The sequence below is a fragment of the Acanthaster planci genome, linkage group LG09 (assembly GCF_054643075.1).
Source record: "Acanthaster planci isolate LZ-2023a linkage group LG09, COTS_SCS, whole genome shotgun sequence".
NCBI lineage: Eukaryota > Metazoa > Echinodermata > Asteroidea > Valvatida > Acanthasteridae > Acanthaster > Acanthaster planci.
In genome coordinates, this window is record NC_141785.1 from 20,164,032 (window position 1) to 20,176,960 (window position 12,929).

Genomic DNA, 12,929 nt, shown 5'->3' on the forward strand with positions numbered 1-12,929 from the left:
TGCCTCCATCTACTGAGTAGATCAAATCCACGCCTGAAAAATCCTTCAGGTCCTCGCATTTCCTTTAACTGTAAATTTCTTTTGCCCACACATTGGGACTTCATTGAGCAGTGAAATAGAACTTGTGTTTTGCAATGCCACAATGCCACGCATTGGTGCATATAATTAAATGATGCATGACCAATGATCAAGCTATCAGATGCCGGGTGGAAATATATTCCTAATTACGAAAGTTTATTTAAATAATCTGATACAGCGCATGCAGGAGTGGTCAAAAGGGCGCCCTCTATGTCCGCGCAGTGACGCCACATTGAGCTGTTAGCTGTCAGTGCTGGTATGTTTTGGGGAGAACTTTTAGCTGCCGATTCCATCTAAGAAATAATTGTTAATGATGATCATAGAGGAATGATAATTGTATTTCTGGGAAGTTGGATACTGGAGCTGTGTAAGGACTAGTACAGTTCCAGCTGGGGGTGTATAGCCTTGGCAGAATGCAATGGCTGGAGAATTGGGCAAAATTGAGACGCTAAAATTGGGACAATGAAAATAGAATATCACTGCCAAATCGGAATGGTCAACAAAGATGATAAAAGCATTGAATGGAATGATACAAAAATACCCACTTTACTATGTCATCGTCAGGGGCAAAGTGAAGGCATTTTTTGGGGGGGAGGGCAGTTCCAAAGCATGGAGGAATGTGTTTTATATGGCCAGAGTCAATTTGCCAACTTGTAACTTGTTTGCCAACCTGGTGTCGTGTAAAAATGCCAACGGCCAACTGGCGCAGCTAGAGTATATTGTTTATGTACCAATTTTTCATTTGCCAACAAAAGATCTATTTGCCCACTGAACTGAAATTGATTATTGGGGAGGGGGCGTGTCAACCCCCACTTCCTTCTCCCCTCCCCCCCCCGCTCGCTACACCCCTGAGTAGGCTGAAAAGTGCATTAAATAACTGTGATGTACACTAAGTTAGACTGCTGTGGTTGCCATCCATGTCTGACATATGTGCGCTTCGGTCAACAAATTTGGGGCGTTTGAGCTTAAATTAAGCATGCATCTTAGTAAGATGCAGACCTTGCCACAAAGCTTTGATGTTGTCGAGATTTCTTTGTACTCAGCACAGCGGCGCCCTGCAAGAATTAGTCCATTTCCAAACCCGCTCATCATTTGATTTATATACACACACAGGCCTAAGCGTCTTCACCCTGAAAGTGAATTTTGAAGATCCAGAATACGGTCAGATTTTCTATACGAATCAAAGTATTGCATTGGCAAATTAAAATCTGTCAGTATATTTTTTTTCAAACTTCGTCATGCATTCCTTTTGACGTCATTATTGATGTTTCTGCGATATCGTACTTCTGCCTTTTTATTTTGACTATTTTGCTATATCATACCAAAGAATGCTGTCTTTTCTGGGTAAAAACAAATTGTGGTGGTAAACCGTTGATCCTCGTGAAAAATTTTTTTTTTAACTTCTTAAGACTTCCACCTAGAGCCTTGCTCTGTGGCTGTCGCCGTTACTCAATTTAACGCGTAAGAAAAATAGTTCCACTGATTTCGGTTGTTTTGCCTGTTTGCTGTACCTGTTTTGAATTACAGCATTGTTTTCGTTTCTGTCACTTAAAAGAAAATTGCTCATAAAAGAAAAGCACTTAACTATGCTGATTATTTAATGTAATTTCGCATACGTTTAAATTCATCCGCCATAATCCAACTCCCAGGCCGTTTGGAAGTCAACCGGAACTATGAAAATGTCGAAACTGATTGGAACTGGTTTCCGACGTCTCTTGGTGGGCACAGCGTGTAGTGGAATACAAAGGGGTCGAGAACCAGCCCGTTACATTTTGTCTTTTTTTTTTCTTGGGGCACATGGTCTGCTAATGAGGCAATGTACGTACGGTACGGTGCGGTACGGTCTACGTCCGTTGATGTATACATGAACGTATGTTGATGGTATCGTCTGCGCGCTGCATGTATGTCGGAGCTGACTCAACTCGGTCTTCACCAGATCTCGACTAGCACTAGCTGAAAGGGGAGGAAATTTGGCAGTTGCTCTCTGTGTCATAGCAAAAGGAGCTACCGAGCATGGGGGACATCGGGAATCGAGAGGACTTGGTCTATATGGCCAAGCTAGCTGAGCAGGCTGAGAGATATGATGGTAAAAAGCGAATCACATCCTTCAATGTCGAGTTTCTTTCACCTGTTGTTCATATTGCACCCTTTTCGTGAAAATAAGGCCGATCTGTTTTTGTATGCATATGGCCATGTTCGGATGAATACATAAAACAAGCGAAGATAAAATAACTTTAGTTAGGCTTAATCACAATGATATAGGCCTATATATAGTATGTAAGCCTACACGATGTATGGGAACTGTTACAGTGCAACATAAGGGGGTAGGGCAGGCTAGGCTACATTCTCAAAATCGGGATGACGTCACTGATTCTTGATTCTTCTCCCTGATTGGTCAATTGAGGGCTGTTCCATATTTCACACTCAAAACTCAAAGGGGCAAAAATAGTATGGTCTATAGGAAAAATCTGAATTATTGACTAAACTCTTGACCTTTACATCAAATGTGCCTGAAATTTCAATATTTGTGCACTATAAACATTTCCCACACTGTACTGAAAAGGTTTCAGTTATTTTTGTCATATTGTTGCCAAAAAAGGAAAGCATACTAGGCCTAATCCGACCCTGCTGTAGAACATGTAGAAAGTGAATGGAGAGTTGCCCCTTTGACCAGACGTCAAGTGCAATAAATGGAACCACCTCTGACCTCGAGAATAAATCAGTCAGTAATGTTAGGCCACTAAAAAAAAAAGTTTAGCATCAGTTGTATTTGCAAAAAATCCGACAGGCGCTCTGGTATAGGTTGTACCATACAAAACTGGTTCCCTGTCACCTTGCGTGACAGACGAACAAGGAACCTGTGAAATTAAATTTGAATAACATTTATATGCATGTCACTGTACCATGCTCCACACACGTGCTGTGGGCATACTGCACATTAGCAAAGTGCACACCAACTTACATGTACGACTAAGTAATACTGTTACAATATGAATTATGCATCTACGACACCTGTCGGGTGCCTTGACCATTGACGCATGAAGCACTGCCTTCTTTTTTCAAAATGGCACCACCCATGGTCACCATATAAATATCACGGGCCGGGTTTTTTAAGGTGCCATACGTCGGATAATATATGGTTTGGAAAGCTTTAGGGTGCTCATTTAAAAGTCTAAACTCTGAGGAATACAATACACGTGTTCAAGTAAAATTGTTGAGTCATTCTCATTTTGGAAGATATTAGGATTCAAATTTGTGACAATCCTGCAGTTTGGATTTCATGCGTGTAAGACATGCCTTGAAGTAGGGCTGTGGTGGCGACAGATAAGAGACATTGTAAAAGAGAGCCACTGCAGCCCTACATGTGGTGATAGGCCTACATGTACATGACCAAGGGCCTAATTGCTGTTTTAGCTTACTCCAATTCTGAGACTGACCCGATATGCCTGAGTGAATATAGGCTACATGTATGACCATGATGACGAGTAGCCATCTGCGGTGTGCCCCTCCATGCCCTGCTTTGACAATCTTGACCAATTGATTATCATGACTATTTGGCTGAGTTCTTAAGATTTGTCATTTCTTTTAATACCAGTGTTCTCCAGGGGCTGTTTTAGCAGGGCCCTGCCAAAATTTTTGGACGCCCCGCTAAAATTTTGCCGCCCTGCTAAAATTTGTGCCGCCCTGCTATTTTTTTGGAGTTGTGTATTTTTCCCTGAATGTCTATTTTCTTAAGATTTTAATAAAAAAAGAGGTTTATTGCAGTTTGTGGATTGAGTTTGAGTTTACCAAGGACGTTTATGATGTACTGACCGTGGTGATCGTTTGCTGCCTGCCGTTATGCATAGTCAACCTCTTGTCCCGAAAAACCATCTCGTATGCTTTGTACATGTACACGTACATTGTATTGCGCAAGCGTGTACATGTACACGCAGTGCATGTGACTGGTTCCCGCGGCACAACATTGTTTTGCGGAGTGTGCGCGGGTGCCAGTGGAAGGACCGTGCCATGCCTGAGCAGCCCCCACGCTCTGCTCCAATGGAGGGGTTGCTTCATTTTTATGACGTGAGCTGGAAAAGGTAAACTTATCTTTGCCTGAACATATTTCTTTTGTCCTTTTTTATTCAAGGGCACCTTTTTAGGCTTGTTTTTACTGTGCCTTTTCTCGTCTCGAGTCAATAACATGAGTTTCTGCTAAAAATGCTCCGGAAATTAAAATAATTTCGTCTTCAAATCTTTTGATGAAGAAATTCCTCCTGAAGAATATCCTAGCCAATATTTCACGTTGTAAATGCAATCAGATTTAGGGCCAAATTACAGACGAAAGTGGACTGGAAATTGCCCCAGAATGCACCACAGAGCATCTGGAATCCAAAATTTTTTGGGGCCCTTAAGCGGGCCCCAGACCCCACGCCATAAGGGCTTCGCACTCGCAATTTTGTCTACCGCCCTTCCAAATTTTCGGCCATGGAGAACACTGAACACCATTCCCATGAATCCTGCAGTTCTTAACAGGCTGGAGTTGACCGGAACCCAAACGTTAGACTTGCAAACTAGAGTGACTACTACTTTAGATAGCATTCTAATTCATTATTCAAAACAAAATACTGTAAGGTCAATTTCATGTTTGCTCCTTTTTCCTTTCTTCAGTTCCTTTCTACCATTATGCAAAATCACATATGAAATATTAGAGCTTCGAAATGCTTAGCCAAATTTAGGAAAGTGTGTCATTTTTGTGAGTGAAAGACAGGATCCTCAGGATCTCACCCTGGAGCCAAGTCTGAGGTCTTCATTCAACTTTTTTATTCTTGCTGGTTGACACGATTGAAGCAAATCAGTATAGGCCAACCCGGTACAGGAAAGGACTCCTAAACTCAATGATGGACAGTTTATGATCGGTTAAAGCATGTTAGGGGTGAGGGATTGAACTAAAAAACAAATCAAATATTGTTAAAATAATTTGAAAATTTCTGTGAGTACCCTTGGACTTCGTGCTCAGATGACCAAACACATGTTGTACCATATGTTGTGTGTTGCATACATCGTCTCATAAGCCTAGACTAAAGAGACCATACCCTAATCTTCTTTAGCAAAAAGAATTTCTACTACTTGCCCCAAACTGTTTCTTCTTATCATGACTGAAAGTGGGAACTGGGAGGGGAGCATGTGTCAGATCTTTTACTGCATTCCCTTACACTTTAACAGTAACATGCAAGTTTTGAGGGATTCAGTTTACGTGCTTGGCAGTTATTAAGTGTTATGAATGAAAAAGTCATGCATGAATGAGGTACATGTAAGCTGACTCACCTCAGTGAATCACATTGGCCTACCGCATATCATGACAGCTGAGTTTTTGATAGGCACATGTATGTTCATGTACATGATGTCACGATTGTCATACCAACCACAGGCACGTGGTTGGGCGATGGTGCCAGACAAATACCGGTAGAATTGTATCTAAAACTTCTTGGAAGTTACATGTATACTGCATTATTGAATAGTGTGTGAAACTATGGTTGCAGAAACAGTTGCAAAAAGAGATTTGTTTTCGTCGCAAGATTTGTTTTCTTCACAAATAAAACGCTTTAGACATGCTTGTGAAACTACCAGTAATTTAAGATTCTCGACACTTCTAGCCAAGGCTGATGATGAAAAACAGCCATAAAGAATTTGTTTTATTCATAATGATATACATGGACTTGTAAAAAGTGTACCTTTGCACAGTTACCCGTATATGTAAACCCGATTCCACTTGATTCATATTCACCAACCACATGCATGAGGAAAAACCTACTCTCGCGTTGATGATCGCAATGCAAATGTCTAGAGCAGATATTAGAGGGGTAAGGTATCGTCAAAGGGAACAGAAGAGAAAGAAGGAAAAGGATCACCACAGACAGGTTTCCCAACTCCTCTGTGGACTGTTCATGAGCCATTTCAGTATGATGGTAGCCTTAAATTTCAGTGTGATTTTCTGATCTACTGCATAAAGTGTCAAATTTAAAAAGGATAATCATGAGTGACCAATTTCATAGAGCTGCTTTAGCACAAAATTTGCTTAAGCGTGAAAAAAACCTTACTTGATAAATCAGGTAACTAGCCAAAATTCCATGTGATGTATATTGTTTTGGGATCGTATTTAGCTGCTTTCTGGTTAGCATGACAATCAGAGAGAGTTTGAGCTGGTAACCTTTGTTTATTAAGCAAATTTTTTTCCCGCTTAAGCAACTTTTGTGCTTAAGCAGCTCTATGAAATTGGCCGGAGGTGATACCATACATAGCTTATACACACATGTATGCATTTGATGTGCATACTTGTACTCGTGTCATGATGTGCTTGTATCTGTGTAATGGATTTCGCCCAGCAGTATTAGAATCATGATTGAATATCTCAACCTTGACATGCGTTAGTTCCTTCAATACTGGTCATGAGGAAATAACAGCAAAATAAGGAAAAACCTCTGGAAGATGAAAATAAGGAAGCCACTTCACAAATCCTCCAGATTCTGACGTTGCAGTCAACATTCTCTGACGGGTTCTAGAAAAACCAGACACAAAGCCCTACACAAAGTTATTAGTTTGGATTTCAGGTTGTCAGAATTAGTTTGGACACGTATGAAAGGTTAAACATATAAATTTCCTTACATTTATGTCAAATCTGGTAGCCAGGAATGTGGTGAATGTGTAGTAATGTGGCTACAGGACCATTTGTACACGAACAGCACCTTGTGCATACAGGCATACACCAGAAGGTCTAGACAGAGGCATGGTTATCATAGAGAGTCATCTATTTTGAATCTGAAGAGCAAGATTATAAAGTGTGCTAATTGTTGCTTTGGAACAATCTGTTCACGGCAGTACATGTACATACATGTACTTGTATATAACGTATTACATGTACATGTATTAGATCCTCTATATTTTGTGTTAAGAATGTTGTAAGCAGCATGCATTGTCAGTCAGACTGTACATGGATTTCTTATTACATGTACATGTACCAAACCTGTGATCAGTAACCCTAACCCCCTAGGTTCTTGCATTTTAACCCTAGCCCCCTAGGCTCCTGCACTAGAAAGCATACTGAACCTCACAAAATCCAACAGGTTCATGTACTTGTAGTTCCCCCGTTAAATAAAGAATAAATTTACATGTATGTACGTGGATGCACATGCGCAGTTGTCCAAAGATCTCAAGTGTCTGTGTAGCTGTTTCAACTTTTTTTTCCTGTAATTTTGCCCATGTGACAAGCATGTCCACATGTAGACATTTCATGTACATTCACCAGAACAGTACAAGATACATGTATTTGCACATTTGTAAGAGAACCTAAACAAATTGGACATAATCAGGTTACATGTATAACTTGTACAGGTGCAGTACCACGTGCCGTTGCTTCAGAATGGAATGAGATTTAGGAGTAGAATGCATTGTTTACTTCTGACATTACTGACGACAGGCACCGTTGGTATACCATAAGGTGTCTACCGGAGCATGCATCATTTGCATGCATTAAGTTTCTTGGTCAGGCTGTGCCAACGGCAATCAAGCAGGTTCCATTTCCCAAAATAACAGATACAGTGTTACAGATCACTAGCAATGTCAGGTGAGTACACTGTAGGTACATACATATACAATGTACATGTACAGACAGGTGACGCACCATTCCCATTTGGCCTCAGACGGGTCACATGACACAAGATTTACTAGGTGACCTACCCCTCACTAAAAGCCAGTGCCATACATGTATCTTACATATCCATGTTACTGATAACCACTGATCGTATCAGTGTACATGTTGTACATACAGGTACGTCTGTTAGCTTTCATAGCAAATGATAATGACCCGTCATCTCTCACACTGTCTTTCCAAGGTGATTCGGGCATAGTTAGGCAGCATGACCTGACATCTTTATTGATGAATGTCCAATATCTCATTATGGGGTGTGTAATTTAACTCGCGCATGAACACATTTGTTTAAAAAAGGCAGAGTCTGTGTGCACTGTAGTCATTCACATGTTCATTTATGTTCAGATTAACCATTGCTCATTGATGACTGGTATTTTCCACAAGCAATTCTCCCTTTGTTATGTATTTTTCAATATTATCCCTAACCTTCCAAAACCTCCAAAATCCTCCCTGCATAAGTGGAGGATTTTGAAGGATCGAGGCTGTATCGCAAAGGTGTGGCTGATTTTGATGGATGCATTGTGCCAAGGTCTTAGGATAAACCTTATGGTGATATATACATGTACACACCAGGGGCTAATTAAGGCCCAGTTTATGTACATACTTGACACGTAATGCTCATTGCATATATCATTCTTACTGGCTCAATATGAGCTCATACAAGCAATAATGGAGGATTGTGGGGGATTTGGGGAGGTTGTGCCAAATGTTAAAATGGAGACAGTTGGAGGATTTTGAAGGACTTATGTAATGATGTTGCATCCTAGCAAAAGTGTCTAGGGGCTTGTAAGAGTCAAATTTGTCAGGAATTTTCCTGATTGCAGGATTTTTCAAACAGTCTTGTTTTTAAAATGTGGAATAGCTCAAGTTTACCAGTCTGAACTTTTACATGTAAAAAGTGACAAGAAATGGGTGTGTGAAGGGGTGCCCTTAGGCAACACAAACGTATAACGCAGACCCTACTCTGCTGTGGAGCCCTCAAAACTGCAGGTGATTAGTTCGTGGATTTTTTTATTTTCCTCCAGTAACACCCCTGAAATTAGGGTTTACATCCTAATTAACATTTTACAGGTTTGTTTTTTATTATACATGTATGTACTTTATTTGGGGGTAAAGGTTTTTCAGGGTTTTAACTGAACTGCTACTGGAAAAAAAATTTCATTAAATGTTGAGAATAATTGCTTGATAAATGTAAACACACATGTGGATTGATGTTTCTGTGTACAAAGATGTCATTTGTGTACGAGTCCGTACATGTACATGTATTGTACAGCATGGCGGTACATGTGTACATTTATCTCATCAACTAATGTAGGCACGCATCAGTATATTATCTTGAGCCATCCTGAATCTAACGTTGTCCTGTGGTAGATTATTTCTCTCAGATTTGGTGGGATTGAGCAGTCAGTGAGCAGCCTTTGCATTCAGCTGTTTGATTCTGTTGGAAACAGCAGGCTTCGTATGTTTTTCGTTGGGTTACAGGTGCTGCAGTGCAGAAGTGGGAGAGTCCGTGTGCTTAAAAAATAGGGAAGATTATGCTTAGTTGCCTGCAATTTACATGTTAATATTGTGTTACAAATGTACGTACATGTGTGCACTGTGCAGTGAAATTCTGTGTACATTTGTACTCAGTATTTGTATAAGCATACAATGTGCATGGAGGCCGTCGTTACTTATACATGCACGTTTTCCCCCGTGCATATCACGTCTTTGACCTCTTCAGTAATTTTGACATGAACCGGTGCGTTCTTGCCCGAGCAGTGCCATACATCATGGGTCTGATGTTATTGGGCCCCTTGTAAATGAATGACAACATTGTTGGGACGGTCTCTGATTAGATTAATCAATCAAAATAGTAGGCTGGCACTGTACAAGAATGTGCACATGTGCAGGGCAAAGCACATGATCAAGCAGTGTACACATCGGTAGATGAATCATGTTTACTGGCCAAATTTGTTCAAATGTATAGGAAAACAGTTAACAGATTGATTACTTGACCAAATGGTGTAGGTTTTACAGAACAGACATACATGGACAATGTGTACATGTACATGCATCAGCTCATGATCAGTCTACCAGTTGACCTGCTGTATGTGTTTTTGCCAGTACATCTGAGGAATCAGTTTTTTAAATACATGTAATGTTCTGTGAAAACTCTACAGGTTGCTGAGATTGTTAAATCCCTGTACATATATCTGTACCTGAACGACTACCATTGGTTTGAGCCTAAGAAAGATCCCTTAAAGAACAAAACTAAGCCAGACAGGAATTAACATGCTGCTGCAGCATAAAGATCTCAAAGGACCAGGCTTACAATTCTGATGTGGTCATGAGTCCAATTGACCATTTGTTGCCCGTTACATGGCTGTTCAGTGCCTAAAGCATCCATCCATTTGACCAAATCTGTACACATGTGACCCAAACAACTACAGTTTAATATTTCTCCCCCCCCCATGGCACCCTCCCTTGGCGTGTGACCCAATTATCAGTTGGGATACTGAGAGAGAAAATGCAGTTATTGTTGCCAACATGTTTGACACTAAGCACGCATATGTGTTTTAGCGGGGTCTCCTAAGATCACACTGCTTTTTTCCCAGTGATCCAGGTGCTGTTTGGAATCCTTCCAGAAATGGCCCCACAGCAACACAGTAACAGGCTGGTTATTAGGCTTAACAGCTCCTGAAACCATGATGTGTAGGTTTGCCTTGAGGTAACAAATCAATTAGGGATGGCAGCCAGGGAGGTGGTGCTCTAATACACCATGTAAGATCAATTGTCCATATGAGGTGGAAATATTAATGAGGCAGTGGTTGGAAATTAGCCATAGGTCTTTGTGTGCCTTTGTGGTATTGAAACACATGAAACAGGCTTGCCAATTTGGTGTACACGTAGACGTGTATTCTTCCGTACATGCTCAGCCAATCATAGAAATCGCAATTGACATGTCCATGGATGCTTGTTATCGGTACATACATTAGGCACCGTTTCAAAGAAAGAGAGCAGCGTCCAGTAATTCTTGCATAGTTTTGTTCTTAATTCATACTAATCTTAATAATTTTGCATGGTTATCTTTTCAAACGGTTGATCAAAATAGAGATCTTCAGAAAGGTTTACATTGAATTGGTCCTTTAATTTGTTTGACTGTGTTTCATACATCTACATGAAGGCATGTACACGTATGTATGTTATAAATTCATTGTACATGTGCATGCGTTAGATTCTTGCATCTCTTGGCTTATTCACACAAAAAGTGCACAGATGCTGCTGGATCCTTAGTTGGTATGTTGACATTGGCTACCGTAGGTTTACTGGTCCTATCATAATAGTTGGCCCGAACTCAAGCATGGAAAATTCTTCTCTCCCCGTAATGCTCATACATGTACATGCACAAATTAGCCCTAACCTTCCCCAATCACACAGAATTAAACAGTAGTAAAGTGTTTAATTCTGTGGGGATAGGTCTGGTAGGCCCATAACAGCTGGCTTTTGCATTGGGTTTGGCATACCTCAGAAAAACAAAGTCCAACAGCCTCTGTGCACAAAGTCCCATATGGGTGTTTAATTTTGTGTGAATGGGGAAGGTTAGGGCCAGCAACCCTTGGGGGTATGGGTTAATGACACAAAGTAATTACAAACTTGCTTTATTAGCCCATTTTACTACATGTACAATGTCAGACTTGATGTGTTTATTTTTACTAGCCCTTTATGTAGGTGCCTTTTTTTTTCAAGACAAGTGCAGGTACCGTACATGTACAATGTACATGCATACTGGTACACGTTTTTCCCCTTTCCACAAAATAGCTGTAACTAAAAGGGCTAAGCTGAAGCATGACTTGTTCTACAAAAATAGGGTATTCTGAAGCCAATTTCACAGAATGTGGCATAACTTTGAACCATGCGTAAGCCTTGCACCACAAATTTATGCCGTAGCCACGCAGTATACTTTGTTCAATTTCATGAAAAGCTGTGCAATATAAGGTTAAATTTCTTTGATGAGGACAGAAATGGCTTTTACGATGTCTGTTCCTTTCCAATATAACAAACATCAAACAGTTGCTGAATCACCTCCGTCCGCCATGTTGAAAAAGTTGTCGTCTTTTCTTCATCAGAACCAAACAGAGAATCTTGCAGTTCTCTCACAGCCAAACAAGCTTTTCACTACCTTCTACCTTAAAGTTGCACATTTTTCATATTATAAGCCTTGTTAAGTTCAGCTAGTCAAATTGTTCATTTTTGCTTCATTTGGCACAACTTACCGGTACGCCACCTAAAATGACTGCGTAAGTTACGCCATAATTTGTTGTGTAAGTCACAGGCTTACACAGTTTGTAAGTTTCCTGAAATTGCTCTTAATTTGTTGCACAACTTAGGCAATAAAATGTGGCGTAAGTGGAGTTACATGTTAATCATTGTGTGAAGGTTTGTGAAATTGGTTGCTGCCATCTTCAATACCAGAATGGCTAGTTAATGATGCATAGTGAATGCTCATTGAAGGCCCGTGAATCACGTAAAGGATTATTGCTGAGCTGATGACTAGATGATATTGTTGTCAGTGTTATTTGGCAGTAATGAAAGCAAATGTAGTTAGGCCCTATGAGTGCCCCAATCATAGGGAGATGGTGTCATATGGAAGTGTATCCCTGACACCAAATTGAAAGGTTCCCTGTGGGATCGTTACATAAATCTAGGGCTTCAAAATTGTGCATGGATGTGAAATCCTTGCGATTATCACCAGGATTGGTCATCGTGAATGTAAAACGTGCAATTTTTGCAAGGCTACATGTTGTGTGTATTGAAGTCTATTGTGCACACCTTACCATTGTTCAAAATATCAGCCATGAATATAGCGCAGGCCACGACGAATCACCTGTCCAATAGCCCGGGACAAACGAATTTTCATTCGGGCAAATAAAATTCTAACTAGGTGTGCCCGTTCGGGCAAGTCCAGAAAAGCTGATGTCTTTTCTGTCTTCACAAAATATCTTTCAATAACTTTCTCTCACGTTAAAATGCTTGTTTTTGTATGGTTTTCTACTTACATGTTTAATTTTTGGAAAGAAACTTCTGTTATTTTCACGAGATCTCATTCACATTCCGCTGTCGCAGTGGTGAAAACACGAGCCACAGCTCAATGCATTAAACGAAGCTGCTCTGGTTCCCGCCA

General features: G+C 40.5%; 1 protein-coding gene across 1 annotated transcript in view; it reads left to right on the forward strand.

Annotated features, from left to right (window-relative positions):
* Positions 1 to 1,844: 1,844 nt before the first annotated feature.
* ywhae (tyrosine 3-monooxygenase/tryptophan 5-monooxygenase activation protein epsilon) overlaps positions 1,845 to 12,929 on the forward strand; it is a 30,605-nt gene continuing 19,520 nt past the window's right edge. The window contains exon 1 of the mRNA XM_022246521.2: positions 1,845 to 2,164. Coding sequence (XP_022102213.1) covers positions 2,092 to 2,164 — 73 coding nt within the window. The 5' untranslated portion in view covers positions 1,845 to 2,091. The remainder of the gene's footprint in view (positions 2,165 to 12,929) is intronic.